At 34.3% G+C, this 21,331-nt stretch overlaps 13 protein-coding genes across 13 annotated transcripts; 8 read left to right on the top strand and 5 right to left on the bottom strand.

The window, feature by feature from the left end:
* Positions 1–779: 779 nt before the first annotated feature.
* On the top strand, positions 780–2,590 carry WICANDRAFT_98754 (uncharacterized protein; the record flags this gene model as incomplete). The annotated part of the gene is made up of 1 exon (XM_019186668.1): positions 780–2,590. Exon 1 carries the CDS (start codon positions 806–808, stop codon positions 2,588–2,590), a length of 1,785 nt encoding a protein of 594 aa, XP_019041418.1. The 5' UTR covers positions 780–805.
* Positions 2,591–2,772: 182 nt separating this feature from the next.
* WICANDRAFT_82300 (phosphate-sensing transcription factor PHO4) lies at positions 2,773–4,341 on the bottom strand (the record flags this gene model as incomplete). Its single annotated transcript, XM_019185364.1, has 1 exon — positions 2,773–4,341. One exon carries the CDS (start codon positions 4,339–4,341, stop codon positions 2,773–2,775), a length of 1,569 nt encoding a protein of 522 aa, XP_019041417.1.
* Positions 4,342–6,454: 2,113 nt separating this feature from the next.
* Positions 6,455–7,561, top strand: WICANDRAFT_82299 (uncharacterized protein; the record flags this gene model as incomplete). The annotated part of the gene is made up of 1 exon (XM_019185363.1): positions 6,455–7,561. One exon carries the CDS (start codon positions 6,455–6,457, stop codon positions 7,559–7,561), a length of 1,107 nt encoding a protein of 368 aa, XP_019041416.1.
* A 410-nt stretch (positions 7,562–7,971) lies between these two features.
* Positions 7,972–9,632, top strand: WICANDRAFT_98752 (glycoside hydrolase family 16 protein; the record flags this gene model as incomplete). The annotated part of the gene is made up of 3 exons (XM_019186667.1): positions 7,972–8,009; positions 8,060–8,064; positions 8,317–9,632. 3 exons carry the CDS (start codon positions 7,972–7,974, stop codon positions 9,606–9,608), a joined length of 1,335 nt encoding a protein of 444 aa, XP_019041415.1. The 3' UTR covers positions 9,609–9,632.
* A 1,015-nt stretch (positions 9,633–10,647) lies between these two features.
* Positions 10,648–12,087, top strand: HIS6 (1-(5-phosphoribosyl)-5- ((5-phosphoribosylamino)methylideneamino)imidazole-4-carboxamide isomerase HIS6). Its single transcript, XM_019182535.1, has one exon. It carries the CDS (start codon positions 10,911–10,913, stop codon positions 11,730–11,732), a length of 822 nt encoding a protein of 273 aa, XP_019041414.1. The 5' UTR covers positions 10,648–10,910; the 3' UTR covers positions 11,733–12,087.
* A 1,279-nt stretch (positions 12,088–13,366) lies between these two features.
* SCD6 (Scd6p) lies at positions 13,367–14,158 on the bottom strand (the record flags this gene model as incomplete). The annotated part of the gene is made up of 2 exons (XM_019184371.1): positions 13,367–14,054; positions 14,106–14,158. The coding sequence occupies 2 exons, from the start codon at positions 14,156–14,158 to the stop codon at positions 13,367–13,369; spliced, it is 741 nt and encodes a 246-aa protein (XP_019041413.1).
* A 183-nt stretch (positions 14,159–14,341) lies between these two features.
* Positions 14,342–14,908, top strand: NAT3 (peptide alpha-N-acetyltransferase complex B subunit NAT3; the record flags this gene model as incomplete). The annotated part of the gene is made up of 1 exon (XM_019181315.1): positions 14,342–14,908. The coding sequence occupies one exon, from the start codon at positions 14,342–14,344 to the stop codon at positions 14,906–14,908; it is 567 nt and encodes a 188-aa protein (XP_019041412.1).
* A 269-nt stretch (positions 14,909–15,177) lies between these two features.
* On the top strand, positions 15,178–16,068 carry ANT1 (Ant1p; the record flags this gene model as incomplete). Its single annotated transcript, XM_019180815.1, has 1 exon — positions 15,178–16,068. A coding segment is annotated over one exon (891 nt), but the record flags the coding sequence as incomplete, so codon positions are not given.
* On the bottom strand, positions 16,045–17,356 carry WICANDRAFT_87413 (uncharacterized protein). Its single transcript, XM_019186112.1, has one exon. The coding sequence runs from the start codon at positions 16,943–16,945 to the stop codon at positions 16,118–16,120; it is 828 nt and encodes a 275-aa protein (XP_019041410.1). The 5' UTR covers positions 16,946–17,356; the 3' UTR covers positions 16,045–16,117.
* A 1-nt stretch (position 17,357) lies between these two features.
* RPS23B (40S ribosomal protein uS12) lies at positions 17,358–18,463 on the top strand (the record flags this gene model as incomplete). Its single annotated transcript, XM_019182632.1, has 2 exons — positions 17,358–17,834; positions 18,091–18,463. The coding sequence occupies exons 1-2, from the start codon at positions 17,770–17,772 to the stop codon at positions 18,461–18,463; spliced, it is 438 nt and encodes a 145-aa protein (XP_019041409.1). The 5' UTR covers positions 17,358–17,769.
* Positions 18,464–18,644: 181 nt separating this feature from the next.
* Positions 18,645–19,357, bottom strand: SPN1 (transcription factor SPN1; the record flags this gene model as incomplete). Its single annotated transcript, XM_019182534.1, has 1 exon — positions 18,645–19,357. A coding segment is annotated over exon 1 (684 nt), but the record flags the coding sequence as incomplete, so codon positions are not given.
* Positions 19,358–20,045: 688 nt separating this feature from the next.
* Positions 20,046–20,195, top strand: TOM5 (Tom5p; the record flags this gene model as incomplete). The annotated part of the gene is made up of 1 exon (XM_019181200.1): positions 20,046–20,195. One exon carries the CDS (start codon positions 20,046–20,048, stop codon positions 20,193–20,195), a length of 150 nt encoding a protein of 49 aa, XP_019041407.1.
* A 356-nt stretch (positions 20,196–20,551) lies between these two features.
* On the bottom strand, positions 20,552–21,331 carry WICANDRAFT_18293 (uncharacterized protein; the record flags this gene model as incomplete). The annotated part of the gene is made up of 2 exons (XM_019180778.1): positions 20,552–20,759; positions 20,874–21,331. Coding segments are annotated over 2 exons (666 nt in total), but the record flags the coding sequence as incomplete, so codon positions are not given.

Genomic DNA, 21,331 nt, shown 5'->3' with positions numbered 1-21,331 from the left:
GTCATTAGAAGAGGGTCAACAATCGCGAAAAAAGGGCTGTGAGCTATGAGCCCAAGGCACACAATTCCTCATAAATGATCGTTCATTTGTTTTTGAAATATTCTCCTGTCTTGATGCTTGAAGTCATGGATTATGGAGCCAGAGGCACTGAGAACTGATCTTGTAGATAAAACTGATCAACTGGAGACGGTTTGAGCATCGGCTTTTGAAGGCAAACGCCTGAAGAAAAACAAACTTCAAGTGGGAGGTTGCCAAGTTTGCAATTGGCTAGAGAAGGATGTTGACCGTGAGACAATGAGTGCTTTTTAGCTCATAACTCGATGCTTGATTTAAAGAGTTGATATCTGTTTGATGCTCTTGAGTTGGTCTTCGGTTGGGCAAGTGGCTGTTGATCAAGAATTATAAGCTTCTCAAAGGGTCCTAAAGTCTAATTCATTTAGCCGCATTTATGTCGAACGGAATGAGGAATTACAACTCAAGAGGTACAATTCTTTGGATATTACTGAACTCCAAGTGGCTGGAATATTTTGCTCATGTTTGATCTAGAGACATATTCATTCAACTTGCGCAGAAAAGTGGACCCATCTTCTTCGTTAAAACAATAAAACTCAGAAGTACCTAACCTAAAAAGAAATGGGAAAAAAGGTGTGAAAAATCCATCAAAGTCCAAATTGATTCAATTGAAGATCCTTAACTGACTACAACTGGTATGGCATCCCAGATCCTAGTTCACTTGTATATATAAGAATGAATCACGTCCCATATCAGACCTTCATTGTGAAAAGAGATCTTCTTCAAACAAGTAATGTCAGAAGAATCAAAACAAATCAAAGAGATTGAACCAGATAACGCAAGTTCAACTTCAGAAAACTCCACAAACTCACAATTCCATAACGCTTGGTCCAAGTCATTATTATATACAGCATATGGTATTTTAATACTCACCACATTTGTGGAAAGTTTCGCCGCTGATTCAACAAGTTCATTGAATTCATTTGCAACTTCAAGTTTCAACAATCATTCATTAATCTCCACTGCACAAGTTGTTTATAAAATCACTGCAGTCTGTGGATATCCATTGTTAGCCAAAGTGGCTGATTTATTAGGCCGTGGTGAAGGGTTTGGACTCACTGTGCTAAGTTATGCTTTAGCTTATGTCTTGTTTGCAACTTGTAAAAATGGTGCAAGTTATGTTGTTGCAGAGATCTTTTTCGCATTGGGTCGTATTGGGTTTAAACTATTTCAACAGATTTTTTTAGCAGATACAACAACTTTGGTCAATAGAGCAATTTGGTCAACTTTACCTAATGCGATTTCTGGTGTTCCTTCGAGTTATGCTGGCTCTTATATCCAGGATGCGTTTTTGGAGAAATCTTCATGGAGATGGGCTTATGGTAGCTTTGCAATTATTTTAGGTGTTTGCACTATACCTTTAACTATAACTATGTTGATTGTGGACCATAAGGCAAAGGCCAAAGGTGTTAGAAAAAGTCCAAAAGTTTTACAAAATTTACGGGCAAAGGCTAAACATTTATTGATTTATGAATTAGATATAATTGGAGGAGTGCTACTAGTTTTCGGTATTGCTTTATTTTTCATCCCATTCACATTAACTGGGAAACAAGCACCATACAGATGGTCAGAAGGTCGTCTCATTGCCATGATTGTGGTTGGTTTTTTGATAATCGTTGGATTCATTACATGGAACGCAATGTCTAAACATAAACCATTCAAGGGAAGAATTCCATTTATCCCACCACAATCATTATCATACACCACAATCATCATCACATTAATAATGGTTGCGTTAGATGCATGTGAGAATTCAACTTTTAATACGTATTTTTCAACAGTTTTACAAGTTGGTGGTTATTACACAGCTGGACAAGCTACAAGAATTGATAATGCTAAGAAAATTTCAATTGATATTGCATCTGTGATCACTGGTGTGTTAATGAAATTTACACATAGAACCAAAGTATTTGTATTGGTTGGTGTCCCCGTTTTGATCATTGGTCATGGATTATTAGTTTGGTTTATGAATCGTGATGGTGTCATGGAACGTACAATTTTATTATATGTTATGGAGATCTTCACAGGTGTTGGTAGAGCCTTGTATCAGTGTTCATTACAAGTTACAATTCAAGGTATTGCTGGTGTTGGAGGAATAGCCATGTCTACTGGGTTTTTCTTAGCTTTTAGTATGGTTGGTTCGTTAATTGGTAATGCAATTGCTGGAGGGATTTGGAATGAATTGCTTTTAGACAAATTACAAAAATATTTACCAATTGAAGAGAAAAAGAATGCTACAAAGATTTACAAGTCTATAAATGTTGCCCTAAAGTACCAAAAAGGTTCAATAGAAAGGATTGCAATTTCTAAAGCATATAGAGAAACTATCCAAATAATAGGGTATACAGCATTGGGGATAATTGGACCAATGTTGGTGCTAATGTTTTTCGTTAGAGAAGTTAAACTGGATGATAAAAGAGATATTTATGGGTCAGATACTGAAAGTATTGTTATTGATGAAGTTAAAAAGGCAGTCTTGACAGAAAAGAGAACCTGGAAGAATTGGTGGAGGGTGTAAATAAAAAATTAATGTGAATAATACTTAATATACACGAATTGAAATTCTTTCTTTTGTTTTTTAATCATCACAGCATAGAAAGTTTTGGGTGGCAGCATAAAATTCTCATGTTAAAGCAAATCCATAAAAACACCACAGATATTCATTATTTCAATAGCACAGCATTAAAAATGTTTCATTATTTATTTCGTCTCCAACGGACTAACACTTTCATCACTTTCTATACCTTCTCTCAATCTTCTAACTTCCTCTCTCAATGATAAGATATAACTAGTTGCCAATTCCACAGTGGTTGCCTTACTAGGTATACTAACAGTAGCTTGTAATTCCTCAGGTATCAAAGTCCCCAAATCCATTATGGCTTGATTCATTCTATTTCTTCTGCCTTGTTCCGCCAACTTGTGTGAAGTTTTCTTTGTATCGTTATCTTCAGAGGAACGTCTTGATTGAGATGAAGGAAGTTCATGTTGAGAGGGCAGGTTGACACGATCATTTGAAGGTAAAATGACTGGAGAATTGGATGATTCCAATTTAAAATTCATCAAAGTTGCAGGTGTAGCTGGTTGTGTTGAGTCCTTCTTGGTGGAACGACGGCGCGTAATTGGTGGTTTTGATGAAGGAGGCGGCGCCATTGAGCTTGTTGAAGATTCCACGCTTGGATCTGGCAATGGTGTCATTTCACTATATTCAGAGGATATGGAATTGGAATGTTGGTGGTGTTGTATGTTGTTTGCATAAGATGATGATCTTTTGGCTTTTATTATTGGTGATTGTTTGGCAATACGACCTGGAATGGTTGGGCCGACAATTGGCGTGTTTCCTGGAGTTTTCCTCTTGCTGTATTTTTTCTTATTGGCGGATATGTTACCATTATTATCATCTTGAGGTGATGAAGTTGATGATTTTTTCAATCTCATTGGTGATTTGGCTTCTAAGGCAGGTGAAGTCAATGGTGAAAAAAAGTTGGAATTACCATTATGATTGTGTTGATTGTTATTATTCTTATTGATCATAGACTCCAAGGGAGTAACTGCTGGTGAAACTAAAGGTGTAAAGACAACATCTGGTCTGATTGAAGTGGTAGTTGTGTTTTGAGATTGATGATCTATTTGAGGTGAATCAAAATTTTGAATAAACGATGAATTTGAACTATTTGCATAATGTGTAACGTCAAAAGATTGAGGAGTTGGAGGCACTGAAGCTGCGTTCCCATTCATATGATGGTGCTGCTGTTGCTGTTGTTGATGAATGATTGGCTGGTGTTGATGTTGATTATGAAGTTGTTGTTGCTCATCATGGTCCATATGAGAACCCAAAATGATATCATGGCTAGAACCACCATTATTGTTGGGGTCATTTTGGAAAAAATTCATACTCATATCAATATCATTAAAGTCTGGAAGTTGAGACCATTCACCATCTTTTTTCAAATGAGCAGTAGGATCCAAATAGTCCAAACTCGACATTTGTTGATTGAAATTTTGATGATGGTTTGAGTTCCCACCCCCATTAGTATGACTATTATGAGATTCAGAGTGATTGGAAGGAGAGTCAAAATTCAGGAAAGAATGAGTTTGTGAAGGAGTGAAAGTATTGTTATTAGTGGATGAATTGGATTCTTGAGCATTATGAGTATTCATAGTAGCAGCATTAGCAGTTGAAGCACCGTGATTATTAGCCGAGCTTGAAGGTGTTGTTGCAACCTGAGTTGCAGCTGAGGATGACTGATCGAAAATCCAGTTGTTGTCCATGAGGGCACTGTCCTTTAATAGTATGGGCTAGAGTGGTTTGTGGGTTCTAGTAGTGTGAGTTGAAGGAAGAGTCTTGTGGTTGTAAATATGGTGTTTCCCTATGAGCTTTTTAATTTCAGGATGTGGTAGTAAGAGTTTATAGCGAGGGTGATTATGTCATCAACAAGGAGTAGTGTTCCTACCGGTATCGTCTTTTTTTTACTGTACTGAGAAAACCCACGTGGGCCCTTTTGTACCTACGATTTCACCGATTGTTGTATCAAATCTGGAGTTTGAAAGGGTGGTTTTACTGAAGAGAAGAGCTATGGGAGAGTAGTTTTGGAGGTATAGATTACATGGTCAATTGTGTCTTTTAGTATTTCATCAATTCATCGTTTCAACCAGATTCATAGGTATCAAAGGACATCAATTGTTACACCACATCTAGATTATCAGAAATTGGTTGCCTCAACGTCCGCTAACTGGAGCTTTCCTATATCGGGAACTTGATCCTTTGGTTCAGGAATACAGTCACACGAGTACGCCAATCATTAACAAAAGTACTGTTCGTGTGAGTACTTGGTACAATAATTCTATTACGATATCAACATCTTTGGGTCTTTGAACCACTCTCCACTTCTTTAAACTACACTGTATTTCTAATCCTTATCAACCTACATTTGATAGTTGAGCCCAGCCAAGATTATTTTCAATTGTTTAGCTCTCGATAAAAATTTTCGTTTTCGCCTCAAGTTGAGTCAACTTTTTTGTGAAATAGTGTAAAAGCCGTTGAACCTTGCTGCAAGAGCATCAATAAACCCACCAATGAGGTTGATATTTCTTCGCAGTACACAGATGGACCAATGAGCCCATCATGCTCTTTCCAACGGTAGCCCTGTTTAAATTTGCATCATGACGGGTTTTTGCGGTAGTTTTCATGCGTAAGGCTAAAAACACTACGAGTATTATATTACATCATCATTCTGAAAATTTGGTCATGTGATATTCTTGTAATCTGGTCTGCCATTTTGGAAAGGGTCGCGCTGCAATTGATCAAACTTTGAATTCATGATTGATAATTTTAAGGTCATAACTAGCCATGGCAGCGATCCATTTTATGGCCATTAACAATTGATATTACTATTAAAAGCTTTTGCTAAAGCTACTTTAAAGTTAATATAACTGCGAACTGAACCGGTTGTCTAGTTGAGCTGTATGTGATTCGAGAGACAGCAAATAGATCCAAACCAAAAGTCAAGACCAATAAACAAAATCACCAATGGCACACCTCATTTGGTGCTCAATTCTCAACTCTTCATGCTTTAAACGAAACATATCAGGCCTTAGTTTTCAATATCTTTTTCCCAAGCCTCCCTGGACCCTGGACTCTTTGAAAATAATCCCGAGAGATTGATCCGAGATAAGAAATCCTCGAGAAATCGTTGAACATCCCATTATGCAACTCGTTTAAGCCACTAAGTATACCTCATTTGGGAAGATATTATATAAATCACATACTTATACAGGGCTTCTGATCATGAACACTTATGATTGGTTCTTGTGATGGTACAATCAAAGTGTTCTTGTCTGATAGTGTTTTCTCCAAAGGCGTTGATGATTCGTGAAGGATCCACTTGAAGCTACAAAGCGATACTTAGCTGCTTAACTCCTGGATTGATGTGATATAGATACAATTGATTTATGAAAGCCTTTCTCATCAAACTGGATAGTTCCAAGTTTCAACATTTATGTTTCAACAGGGTTGTTTAGTCAGAGTCAGTGTCTTTAATCCCGCTAAAGATAACGTCGAATGGCCGCCAGGTTACGATAAAGTTCCTCGAGGAAAGTGTCAAGCCAAGATCATGAAAGTCCGCAAATTGGATAAAGATTACACCAACGGAGGCTACTTCATTGGTGAAGATTATTTGCATACGTATCAGTAAGGGTATACGAAGGTAGTGATCTCAAATACCCAAATAGGGAAGCGATGCGTTCAGCAAGATGAAAGCTTAGTGGAGCGATTAATTATCACATACTGGTCCATTTCAAGTATAAAATGAGTTAAAGATCCACTCTTCAATTGCTTCATCCATTCAATTCAAATTAATATCGTCAATAGTCATATCTTCAAACAATGCTTTTATCCAAAACTATCTTAGCATCAATCTTACTTTCATTAATCACATCAACTCAAGCAGTCCCATTATTGAAAAGAGAAGATTCTCCAGTTCCAAAAAATGCTAGTTTACCAACAGTTAAAATCTTTGGTACAGGTGGTACAATTGCATCGAGAGGTGGTTCAGGTTCACAAACTGCTGGTTATGAATTAGGTTTAACAGTTGCTGATCTAGTTGAATCGATTCCTGATCTAGCAAAAGCTGCAAATATTGAATTTCTTCAAGTTTCAAATGTTGGTTCAAGTTCAGTTAATTATACTCATTTAATTCCATTATATCATAATGTTTCCCAATCTTTATTAAATGATGAAATTGATGGTGCTGTTGTTACTCATGGTACTGATACTTTAGAAGAAACTGCCTTCTTTTTAGATTTAACCATCAAAACTGAAAAACCTATCTGTGTTGTTGGTGCAATGAGACCCGCAACTGCCATTTCTGCAGATGGTTCAATGAATTTATATCAAGCTGTTAGTATTGCAGGCTCTGAAGAGGCTAAAGGTCGTGGTACTTTAATTCCTTTCAATGATCGTATAAATTCTGCTTTTTGGGCAACAAAGACAAATGCCAATACAGTTGATACTTTTAAAGCTGTGGAACAAGGGTTTTTGGGTACTTTTTTGAATAATGATGTTGAATTTTTTTTCCCACCAGTTAGGCCAAATGGTTATCATTATTTTGATATTTCAAATGTTACAGATGCTTCACAAATCCCAGAAGTTGTTATTTTGTATTCTTACCAAGGTTTAGATCCTGAATTGGTTCGTTATGCAGTTGAGGAAAGAGGTGCTAAAGGTATTGTTTTAGCAGGTTCCGGTGCTGGTAGTTGGACTGCAACTGGTTATACCGTTTTAGAAGAATTGATGGCCAAATATAACATTCCAATTGTTAGATCAAGAAGAACAATGGATGGTTCAGTCCCAGTCACTGCTCCATTGAAGGAATATATCTCATCTGGTTATTTGAATCCTCAAAAATCAAGAATCATGTTACAATTGTGTTTGTACTCTGGTTATAACGAAGAACAAATTAGAAGTGTTTTCAGTGGGGTATACGGTGGTTAAATGAAACCATCCAGTCATTTGGCTTTTCTTCTTTACCTTTTTAAAAACAGCCTTTCTTTCTTTCTAGCTGTTGATTGTTTTATTGTTTCACCAAAGCCGTGGTTTCAGATAATTTCCCTTTTGGGGCACATTAAATCTACGTGTTGCAGGCTGCGGGTTTGAACGGCTTTTGGTTGATACAATTGAATAGACTTTATAAATATCCTTTGATGATTGTATATTTTCCATTATTTGTCTATTCTCTTTCTTTCTGTATTCCAATTTTCTATTATCAATGATCTCCATATTCACACTAAAAATGGATCTTCGATGAGCATTGTCACGTTTGTTTACATTTTTCTTTTACGACTCGAAAAATCGAAAAAAAAAACGAAAAAGAAAAGAAAATTTTTCATGCAAACACTTTGGAAATGGCCCAATTGCAACAAAGAATTCCCCCAAAGGAGACGTAATAACGTACAGTTTGGGCAATGTACTTCGTGAGCATTTGTCAAATAGGAATTGTACGTTTTAGCATCGGGCATTTTGGCGTAGAGCAGCTCCTTTGGAAAAAGTTGGTTCATGCCATGCCCCATTCTGGGCTTGGACAAAATACATAAAAACACATTCCTCGAGATCTGGTATAAATACCTACTGGAAATCCTCTTTTCTTTTGGAAACCCAATCTACAACTAAACACACACACTCACATCACATCAAAATGATGTTCATACAAAGACTTTCACTTATAATATCACTACTACTGGTATCAATAGTGGTTGCTGCTGATGATTCAGATAATGATAAATACAAAACCATCTATTGTAATGCCACATCAAACTGTCCAGAAGATTTACCATGCTGTTCTCAATATGGGGTATGTGGTACTGGTATGAATTGTTTAGGTGGTTGTAATCCTCATTTTTCATTTAAAAAGGAAGCATGTATGGCAATGCCAGTTTGTAAGAACTTCACAACTGAATTCAAAGATACTGAAGTTGCAAAAGATATAAATGATTATTTAGGTAATCCAGATGATACTGATTGGGTTTATAGTGGATTTATTGCAGATTATGATGATTCAATGATCTTAGCCATGCCAAACCAATCTTCTGGTACTGTTTTATCTTCAACTCGTTATGTTTGGTATGGTAAAGTTAGTGCAACTTTGAAAAGTTCCCATTTAGCAGGTGTTGTTTCAGCTTTTATCTTATTTTCAAATTCTCAAGATGAAATTGATTATGAATTTGTTGGTTATAATTTAGAAAGTGCAGAAACTAATTATTATTATCAAGCTGTTTTAAATTATACAAATTCTTTCCATGCTAATGTTTCAGATACTTTTGAAAATTATCACACTTTTGAAATTGATTGGACTCCAGAACAAATCACCTGGTTAATTGATGGTGATGCTAAAAGAGTATTGAAAAAAGAGGATACTTATAATGAAACAACAAAAAGATATTATTATCCTCAAACTCCATCAAGAGTTCAAGTTTCCTTATGGCCTGCCGGTGCTAAAACAAATGCTGTTGGTACTGTTGAATGGGCTGGTGGTAATATCAATTGGGATTCAGATGATATTAAAGACTATGGCTATTATTATATGTTTTTGAAAAGTATTGAAGTTCAATGTTATGATCCTCCTCAAGGTACTTTGATCGAAGGTGATAATGCTTATGTTTATAACAATTCTAAATTATTTGATACAGAATATATCATGATTACTGATGATGAAACTGAATTAGGTTCAAAAGATGCTTCTGGACTGGATCCAGATAAAGATTCATCATCATCTGCATCATCATCAAGTTCTTTATCCTCATCATCCTCATCATCAAAAGGTTCAAAGACTTCATCAGATTCAGATTCTTCTTCAACAGGCACTTCAGATGATTCCACAAAGACATCAGGTTCATTAGCTGCTTCAAGTGCATCACCAACCGCTACTGGATTTGTTCAATTTGCGGGCTCATCCACTTCATCAGTTTCACATTCAAATGGTGCAAGTTATGAATCATTTTCATTATTTTCAATAATTGTTTCAGTTTTGATGTTGTTTGCATAATAGTTTATTTCGTCATGATGATATCCCATAATAATTTAACGTACAATGATTTTTTAGTTTTTAATAGTGATGACATTTATTATATTCATTATATTTCATTTTTGTAGCACTTCTAACCTAGCACTACTATTAATTAGTTTATATCAAGTTCATTAGCAACTTCTATCTTCTACCACCTCTACCTTTACCTCTACCTTTACCACGACCACCACCAGTACCATTAATTCTATCAATTTCTCTTTGACTAATGATTAATCCATTTCTTGTACTTTTCCCAACACTTTGAATCTTTAACCCACGATCTCTATGTTTTAATTTCTTATTATTTTTCAACCCAGTTCCAATTCTTTCAGAAATACTAACAGAACCACCAATATCTCTTAATTCACCCTTTTTAACTTTACTCAAAATGATATCACCTTCTTTAGCATCTTTTTCAAATTTGGCAATTTTTTCAATTCTATTCTTAACCATACCTTTTCTTATACTCATTGGCATTTTACTTAAATTTTTCTTAGCAACACCATTAACACTACTTAGTTTTTGTAATCTTGATTGTAGGATATGACGATTTGCTGCACCTATTGGTTCTTCATGATCTAGTGTTTGTAAAGTTAGGTCAGCACCAGATTCTTTATTTTTAAAATTTGATAAAATATGAGATTCATTCAAGAATCTTTGTAATTCAAGATCATTATCAAAATTTTCTTTATCTTCTTTAGTTTTAGGTTTTTCTATTGTTGGTTTAGATTTTGCGAGTAATGATGGAGCTTTACCACTTTTCAATAATTTTTTTTGTTCTTTTGTAGGTTCTTGATATTCTCTTGTTGTATCTTTGAACTTGATAACTTTTGGTTGTGGTTCATCAAATCCTTTGAATTCTTCTTCTGATCCTATTTCATCATCATCATCTTTATCATCTTCACTATCATCACTTCCACTTATCAACTCATCATCACTATCTGATTCTTCATCATCATCATCATCATCACTACTCAAAGATTCAGTATCAGACACTTTTGTCTTGTCCTCATAACCCATCTCCTCAATAGACCCAAACTGGGCCTCAAAATTCCGTCTCTGGATCTCAATCTGTCTCAAATATTCCGCATCATCGTCATTTCCACCCATTTTCCCAATCAACTTTGTTTATATTCTATTCGCCTCTATACAAAAAGCTCATCTCAAATTTTTTTTTTGTCTTTATCCACATTTTGGAACCGGCCACTCCATCACCAAATTCGAAAAGATGAATCATAAAACAACCATTAAACAAAGCCATTTAATACACCAATCCTCAATATGACACGTTTCAGAGGGTGCATCGACATCCACTCGGGCCAAGTCAAGCAGATCGTGGGAGGAACACTCCACAGCGACGACAACAACAACGCCAATGCCAATTCCCAAGATCATGGCCAATTATCCACAAATTTCGTTTCAACTCAACCTTCATCCTATTATGCTTCATTGTACAAAGAGCACAATGTCAAGGGGACCCATGTGATCAAACTAGGTTCGAATAAAGCGAATGATGAAGCTGCGCTGGAGGCACTAAGGACATGGCCTGGTGAGTTGCAGATTGGTGGTGGTGTGAATTATGAGAATGCTCAGTATTGGATAGAGAATGGTGCTAGTCATGTTATTATAACTTCTTGGTTATTCCCGCAAGGTGAGTTTAGTAAAGAAAGATTGGTTAAATTGAGTGAATTGATTGGGAAGGAGAGGATAGTTGTTGATTTGAGTTGTAAAAGAAAGCCAATTGTTGAAGGCGATGAAGTTAAATGGGTTGTGGCAATTAATAAATGGCAAACATTAACCAATTTTGAATTGAATTATGAAAATTTTAAAGAATTGAGTGAAAATTGTGATGAATTCTTGGTTCATGCGGCTGATGTTGAAGGGTTATGTAAAGGGATTGATGAAGAATTGGTTTCAAAATTAAGTGAATGGTGTGATATTCCAATTACTTATGCTGGTGGTGCAAAGAATATTGATGATTTGAAAACTGTGGAGAGGTTAAGTAAGGGAAAAGTTGATTTAACTTTTGGAAGTGCATTAGATATATTTGGAGGCAAACTTGTGAAATTTCAAGATTGTGTTGAATGGAATAAAGGTAAATAAACATTATACTATTATACTAATTTGCATTTTATCTATACACTTTTTCCCCCATTCAGTAGTTTGCACCACCGTATTGACCATAAGTTGAAGCATTACCACCATAAGCTGAAGCATTACCTCCGGCACCATTATTATTATATTGAGATCCAGCTCCACGAGAATAAGTTGAAAAAGCACCACCATTATATTGAGAATGATTCCCACCATAAGCAGTTCTATTACCATCTTGATTCAAAGACATGACTATCCCAGCCACTTTTTTTTGTAATTCATCAATCCCTCTTAATACAACTTGATCAGGAGTGAGTGAACCAATAGTTTCCACATTAACATAAAATTTATTTGGTTCAGCTTTAAAATCAAAAGGTTCTTCAGGGTTTGGAGGATCTTCATATTCACAATTTTCAGATTTTGGCCATTCTTCATCTATATCTTCTTCATACCAATAATCGGTATGTTTTAATTTATTCCAAGGATCATATTCAAATCCAATAGCAGCACATGGAGACCATTTAGCATGTTCTTTTGAAATACCTTTTTTAGCAATACATCTAATGATTAATTCTTGTTCATTTCTTAATTTACAAATCAAAACCCCATTTTGTTCTCTATCTGTGATGATTGGATGCCCGATATTTAGATGAGTATTTGATGAAACTATATATAAATCTTTTGAATAAACATTTAAAGTACTATCTTGATCAGCACGAACTCTTAATTCCAACTCCACTGAACATTTATTACAATAATCATCACAAGTACAATCTCTTGAATATGATAGTTGATCCACATCAACACTTTGCAAAGGGATCAAACCTAATCTATGGGCTAAGAATTCATCAGCAAGGACACTTGTATTTGTTTCAATTTCTACCGAATCTATAGCTAATGTTGGTATTTCGGAAATCATCACTCTTCTTAGGGAATTAGCTAGGGCCAAGTCCACGTTTGAGAGCACGAAGTCCACTTCATCACTGGCTGTTTTTCTTATGTTTATGCTAGGACCAGAACTCATTGTGGAGTGTATTGTAATTGATCTGGATGTTTGTAATATTGGCCATTTGATTAATTTTCATGTTTTGAATTTGACGTTGAAAAACATGAAAATGAATTCGCGAAGTTTACCCGCAAATTGAAAATGAATCGAATTATAATTATTAAATCAATTAACTATTAACTATTAGCTATTAACTATTATATTGGTTAATTACTATATTGATTAATTATTATATTGGTTAATTAGTTATCAATTGACTAGTCTTTAAGATGTCCACCCAAATCCCAATCCCAGACCTACGATTCGAATCCTCCTTCCATCGCTCATTACAATCAAAAGCATCATCCAGTTCATCCATCCAAAAACTAAACAACAACCCTAATGAACCAGTCCCAATCACACCAAGTATAATAATCCAAGTGATTTTAAAAGACGTTATAATCATGCCCTTGATCCAGGGCATACTATGGACATCCATCCTATTAGTCGCTAAACCGTGGTTAACCTACGTTGCACAAAATGGACGAGATTATGGTGTAAAGTTGTTTAAATCAATGGGGTTTAAACAGACAAGAGTATGATATTTATGAATTACAATAATGAGAATGATGATTTTTTTGTTCTATTTGTAGATATATTAAGCCCATGCTGGTTTTGATTCACCACGATAGTTCCCCCTACCACGACCTCTACCACCACGACCACGACCTCTTCTAAATCCACCACGGTTATTTCCATTGTTGGAGTTTGGTCTTTCTGGTCGATCATTCGAGTTTGAAATTGTATCAAAGAATGATTTTTTTTTATCATATGCAGGTTGTTCAGGTTGTTCAGATTGTTCAGGTTGTTGCTCATTCTTCAATTCTTCAACTTTATCATCAAATTTTGCATTGTTTTGTTCGAAATCAAAATCATTTTTAGGTAATTCTCTAGTTGAGGCAAAATTATCATATCTTTGTTGTTGTTGTTGTTGTCTTTGTGGTCTTTGTTGAGGGGTTGGTTGTGGTTGAGGTTGTGGGACTGTTGAAGATGGTTGGGATGGAGGTGATTGTTGAGTAGCTGTTTCTGATGGAGTTGGGGTTGGAACTTGTTGTGATTGAGTTTGTTGATTATTTGTTGATGGAGTTGGTGTTGGAGCTGGATCATCTAAAACTGATAAATCATGAACATCTGAACCTCTAAACACAACGACTGGATAAACGTCATTGGAAGGGGCTATCTCTTTTGAAGGATCGTTTAATCTACCTTCAGTACCAAAAGGTTGGACGTTTTTCAAAGTGACTGTTGATTCTTCACCGTTAACATCATCCAAGATACCAACATAACTGTGGAGTGTTAGATGATTCCAAATCAATAAAGAAAAATGGTATACTCACCGGATCCCTTTACTGGAGATTAAGGAGATTGTTCTTCCAATATATTGCGACATTCTTAATGACTTTTATTCAATTTAAATTGTGTTGAATGGTGTCAAATTTTGGTTCAATTGATGTTTTTTTCGAACTTGAAAATTAATCTGTCATTTCGACAAGGATCAGTAATTCTGAAAAAATGAATGAATGAAATTCATAAACTAATAATCAATTAAATTAGATCAATCAATTAAGTCAAAATGTCCTCACTTACTCCATTCCAAGCAACTGACTTGTTCAAATTAAACGCAATCAATTTAGACACGTTGACTGAAAATTTTAACATTGGGTTTTATTTAGAATATCTTACCCAATGGCCTTCATTATTTTTCAAAAGTGAAGAATTCAATGACAATATATCAGGTTATATGATGGGTAAGACTGAAGGTTCTAATGAATTATGGCATACACATATCACCGCAGTGACTATAAATCATTATTATAGAAGAATCGGATTGGCTTCATATCTATGTGATAATTTGGAATATATGACTGATGCTAAACCTCACGAGACTAGGTTTATTGATTTATTTGTTAAAGTTGATAATCAGTTGGCTATTAATCTGTATGAGAAGTTGGGTTACAGTGTATTTAGAAGAGTGATTGGGTATTATGGAGGAGAGCATGAGTATCCTCAGGACACTTCAGTGGTTAATGATTTGAAAGATGCTTTTGATATGAGAAAGAGCATGGGTAGGGATCTGGGAGAGAGTGTGAGAAGCGATGGGAGAGAGCACAGGGTACTGCCACATGAGATACGGTTCTGATATAGTTAATTAATTAAGATATAATATAATCTATGATATAATGATCTATTAATTAGTTATTTAATCAATTAATCTATTAGTTTTTCAATTATTTCATTCTCTCCACTAATTCAATCAGCCTCGGAACAAACGCAGTTGCTCGGACCGGTCCATTTTTTTGGAGAAAGCGATTAACTCAATTGGAATTATCACTATGAAGAAAAGTGATATAAATACTCTGGTTATCTACTTTTATAATCTAAATCCACAATTCTTCTTTATCCAAAACAATGTCAAATATCGAGTCTGCCATCTACGGAGCAAGTGCCTCCATCATCGCAAACACAATAATATACCCCTTGGATCTCGTTAAAACTGTCATCCAGACTCAACTAGAACTAAAGCAAACCCCAGATGATGAAGATACCGAATTATTATACAAAAACTCACTAGATGCATTGATCAAAATCTATCACAAACAAGGTATAAAAGGTTGGTATAGAGGATTATCTTCATCCTTATTAGGCACTGCTACTCAATCATTTACTTATTTCTATTGGTATTCATTTGTTCGTAAATTATGGTTAAGAATTAAAACTTTGAAAAAATGGAGATTAATCAATTCCACTCCAGAGGAATTGTTATTGGGTATGGTTGCTGCTGCTTTAGGACAATTCTTCACTTCCCCAATAAGTGTCATTTCAACAAGACAACAAGTTAGTCCAGAGAAAAATCCAACTTTAATTAAAACTGCTGAAAATATCTTGCAAGAGGATGGTGTCACTGGATTTTGGAGAGGTTTAAAAGTTAGTTTAGTATTGACTACAAATCCTTCAATAACTTATGCCTCTTTTGAAAGATTGAAACAATTGTTTTTCCCTATGAAGTCTCTTTTATCTCCACATGAATCATTTACATTAGGTGTATTATCCAAAATGTTGGCTACAATAATTACTCAACCTTTAATTATATCAAAGGCAATGTTGCAAAAAAATGATGATAAAAACAATCAAGATTTAAAATCTTTCCAAAGTGTTTTAAAATATTTGGTTAAAAATGAAGGTGTACCTGCATTATGGAAAGGTATATTACCTCAATTAACAAAAGGCGTCCTTGTTCAAGGTTTCATTTTCATGTTTAAAGATCAAATCACCGTATTATTCAAAACAATATTCCTCTTGATCAAACTTCGTCAAAGACCAGCTTTACTTAAACGTTAAATATACATGATCAACTCCAATATATCAATTTCTTATCAATCCCAGAACTAATCAAAACTTCCCCCTGACCTTGTAACTCATCCACAACCAAACACTTTATCCTCTTGTCATGACCTTTATGCTCTTGAACAACTTCACCATTCTTCAAATCTAAACCCCTAATAATCCCATCATCACCACTTATCCAAACCCCAGACCCATCATTTCTCCAATGCACAACCCCCTGGGAATACTTATCCTGTGGTGATAATGTATTATAATTACCAATTATTAACCCACGATGCACTTGTGCCGAGGTTAGGTGTTGTTCAGTTTCGATTTCAAGATTTGTTAATAATGGATCCAGTGGTGGTAATTTTATAATGATTAATCTCATGTATGGAACATGTGAAGTACCCACAGCGATAAATGTATTGGAATCGAGCTTGTGAGATGTTAATGATATACTCATTGGTGTGAATCCATGTGTGGAAAATTCTGCATCGTTTAATGAAATTCTAGATATTTCAAAAATATGGGGTTGTTTAAATGTGAATAGACTTAGTTGTGTAGAGTCTAATCTTGTTAAAAACACAATAGGTGTCTTTCCATAAATTCCTAATTCAATTGATGTTGCATTTGATAATAATTTAAAATTTGAAATGATTTCAATTGAATCGTTTACTATTCTTGATATTTTCAATTGGAAATCCCAACCAATTGAACAAATGAATGGTGTTCCATCGTCTTGATCAATCCATACTTTGAAATCAGTGACCAGTCTTTTATGTAATTGAACTTCACTAATCATTGAAACTTTATCTTCATCCAGTTTAAATAATTTAATCTTCCCATCCATACCACAACTTAAGAACTTATCACTACCATTAATAACATATGAACATTTCCCAACACTTGTATGTAGATTCTCCAGAACCCTTATCACTTTCAAACTTTCGAGGTCGATAATTGTTAATTTTTTATCAGATGAAGTTATAAATACAACCTTCTTCAATTTATTATTAATTTTTAACACCCCTTTAGAAATATGAATAATCAATTGATTATGATCCATCAAAACATTCTTAGTAATCCTAGAACCATCCTTCCACTTTGAGAAAATATCAGCATGTTCAATCTTATTATTAGGTTTTACATTATCATTGTTTATATCATGATCAAGATATTTTAAACGATCCTGAACAATATCTTCTAATGGTTCATAGTTTAATGGATGTGAAATTATACCTAGTTCAGATTCAAATGATTTAAGAGTGCTTGAGAACCCCTTCCGTTTGAGATAATCAGCAATTAAAAGATCTGTGGTGGACATGGCTGTACCTTATTGAAATGTAAAGTAAACAAATATAGATAGCCTCTATGAAAGAAAGAAAAACCATATCAAGACCTAATCACATGACTCATTAGTACGTCACATGACCCTGCAAAATAGCCCTGCTTTACACCCCAACACCACTTTTAATATCTGTGTCCCCTTCCCAAAACCCCCTACCGCGACTCTTTTTTTTCCGTCTCCAAAATTCACAATTTCGCGAAAGTAAGGTGATGACATAAGCACCGTCCAAAGAAGTAGAATCCCATTAAAAAATCTTTTTCAATTTTTATCACAATTAACACAACTCTTCTTTTAATACTTAGATCAACACAAATTCATATATCAAGATGGGTAAAGGTAAACCAAGAGGATTGAACTCCGCTAGAAAATTACGTGTCCACAGAAGAAACAAGTAAGTGATTACAAGAATGGTTTTTATTATGTTGTATGGAGTGTCTTAGGGGAGTGATTATATCAATGATTGAAATAGAGAAGTCAATAAAAGAAGATTATAAAGAAGAGAAAGTGAAAAATGACAAGAGAGTATCAGCAAAAGAGGAATTAAATGGATAGTGTTATTTCAATAGATCATGATCATTCTCATACCCCAAAGCAATCCGCAACATCGAAACATCCTAAGAATTTTAAATACTAACAAATTTCAATAGCCGTTGGGCTGAACAATCATACAAAGCTCGTTTATTGGGTACTGCTTTCAAATCATCTCCATTTGGTGGTTCTTCCCATGCCAAAGGTATTGTTTTAGAAAAAATTGGTATTGAATCAAAACAACCAAACTCTGCTATTAGAAAATGTGTTCGTGTTCAATTAATTAAAAATGGTAAAAGAGTTACCGCTTTCGTTCCAAATGATGGTTGTTTAAACTTTGTTGATGAAAATGATGAAGTTTTATTGGCCGGTTTTGGTAGAAAAGGTAAAGCTAAGGGTGATATTCCAGGTGTTAGATTCAAAGTTGTTAAAGTTTCTGGTGTTTCATTATTAGCTTTATGGAAAGAAAAGAAAGAAAAACCAAGATCATAAGCAAAATGTGGTATTTTTCTTTTGTATATTTTTATCTGGTATGCACATGAGTTATTAATTTAGAAAAAAAATGAGTGTAAGGAAACTTTGTAGATACTACAGAATACATTATTCTTAAATCATTACATTTACTTACAATCCCATACCTCTACCTTCAATACTAACACCACCTTTTTTAGATGACCCTTTTCTTCCTGTTAATCTTTGATTAATTCTCTTGAATTGATCATCTCTATTTAATGAAGTACCAACACCAGCATTCATAATACTTTGAGGTGCACGTTCTAATCTTGATTTTGGGGCAAATTTATAATCAGTAACAGTTGGAACAGGTGCAGCTGCTCTATTTCTTCTTGCAGCTTGTTGTTCATAAATTGATTTCTCACTATTATCAATATGGATTTTTTCAGCACTTGTTTTCAATTTCTTCTTATGTTTTAATGCATCATAATCAATTGAATGGAATTGTTTATCACGATAATTATCTGATGCCCCAATGATTGGTCTTGTCCAATCTGAAATTAATTTATCTGCAACTCTTTTAATCTTTGGTTCAACCCTTTTAGATTTTTGATAAAATAATAAAATCTTACCAATCCCAGATTCTCTTAAATGATTTGTATTAATTGGTAATTTTAATAATGCACTGAATAATGTCTTTTGAATCTCATATGAAGGTAATGATGCATCAGGTAATGGTTCTAACCATTGTCTAACTTCTGCCAATAAATTATTATCCAATATAACTTCTGCTAAATTTGCCTTTGATAAAATATCACGAACTTTTGGTAATAGTTGAATCTTATTAATTGCAATACCACTTTGGTTTTCAATTAATTCAGCATCTTTCTTTGCTGCAACATCCATTTGATTCTTCAATATTTGAATTAACTCATCTTCATCATTTGTTAAATCATCTTCACCTTTTCTCTTCTTCATCTTTGGTTTCTTTAATGCACGATCTAAACGGGCTTCTAATTCTTGACGTCTTTTAGTAGCTTCATCTGATTGAGCTAGTGAAGCTTGATCATAATCTTCATAATCATTATTATTTGGTTCAATACTACTTCTTCTACCTGGTCTTGGTGATTGTGAACTTTCTGGAACGATATTTGAACGTTTACGAGCTTTCAATTTGGTCAAGTCTTGATAATCATCAAATTCATTAGCCTCTGCCTTATCATGTTCTAATTCAGCTTTATCTTCATCAACTTCAGCTAATTCATCAACATCCTCATTATTATCTTGTTGTTCTTCTTCACCACCATCATTCACTTCAGAAGTTGGTTCTTCCACTTGCTCAACTTGTTCCTCTTCTTGAGGCACTTCAGGACTATGCTCTTCACTCATTTGCCACTTGATTTCCAATAGAATCTGAACCTTTAAGCTGTTTGTTATTCTCAATTCAATTCAAATGTTCAAATCCAAATCAGTTAAAATTCGCGAATCTCAATCAGACGAAAAACCGGGTAAAAATCCAGTTTTTTTTTCAGCAAATGAGCCAAAGTCAATCAAAATCAACATCAAAAACTCTTTGGAAAATTGAAATATCAATTTATAAACTAAAACTATACCATAAATCATGTTCGGTGGAGGTCAACCTTTAAGTGAAGAAGAAAAAAAAGCTCACCAAGCTCAAACTAATAACACTGTCATCACTTCAGTTTACATTGCTGCTGCATTATGGGCCACTCCAATCATTATCCATTTTGTTCAAAAACAATTTAAATGAATAACTAGAATCTCTGCATCTTTGCATCCTGTGTGTTTAATTTTTGGCATTATGATTTGTGATGGTTAAACGATTTTTATTTTGGTTTGTCAGGTTTATCAAAGAAATAACTACAAGAGAAACAAAGATGAATGAATATTGTATATATGTATTAATGACTGTGTCTTTCAATTGACTATTTGATAATTTCATTGTATTTTATGTCTGATCCATGGTTCAACTCTAAAACTTTCAAAGCTCATTAATGAAGATTCATTAAATGTGTGTCTTTTAATTGTGGATTGTCTTATTGATTCATGATGTTTGATAAAATTGGCCATGAGTTCATTATATTCATATTGGGTTGATTTATGTTTCCAAATCCTTCGGAATTTATCAAATTGAAACCCTCTATATTCAAACAAATATAAGCTTTTCCTTTTATATTCTCTCAATAACAAATTTTGGATATTATTTGGCACATATCCAACCTCACCTTCAAAAATCGTTGGAATTAAAGGTGACAATTCATCAATCTTGTAAACATGATAATCTTTGCAAAAAATTAAATTTTCATTTTGAACACTTTGATTATAACTTGCCTCTATTTCACTTAGATGTTTCTCTGTTTCAGTTTTTATTTGATCAAAATATGGATTGAAAACTTTATACATTTCTGTTAACCCAGCATCATCAAACTCATTCTTATCAATATAATCATGGCTTAATGTAGTTATATCAATGTATAATCCACTTTCAACATCAATAAACCTTGCATCAATCTTATTATCACTTTCTTTAGACCTTACACCATACCATGGATTAATATCAATCAAATATTTCCCCAGATTCAAATCATTATAATCAATAACCAAAGTCCCATTATATTCCATCAATTTTTCGAACGAAGATGCAGTTACCTGAACATCCAAATCATCATCCCATGGCATTATTAAACCATTAAAGTAATATCCCAATAAACTACCATGGGCAATCCATGTTTTTAATTCAAGCCTATTTGTGAATCTAAACCAAGATCTTGCAATACGATGTAATATTGCTAATCTATCTATTGGCTCAATTCTATTATAATAGAACCTCAGATCATAATGAGAAAGATGCGGAAGTTCTAATAGTGAGCCTTCTTTGAAATAACG

The sequence above is a fragment of the Wickerhamomyces anomalus genome (genome assembly GCF_001661255.1).
Source record: "Wickerhamomyces anomalus NRRL Y-366-8 unplaced genomic scaffold WICANscaffold_1, whole genome shotgun sequence".
Lineage (NCBI taxonomy): Eukaryota > Fungi > Ascomycota > Saccharomycetes > Phaffomycetales > Wickerhamomycetaceae > Hansenula > Hansenula anomala.
Note: the sequence above shows the minus strand (reverse complement) of the source record. Positions and strands in the feature narration are given on the sequence as shown.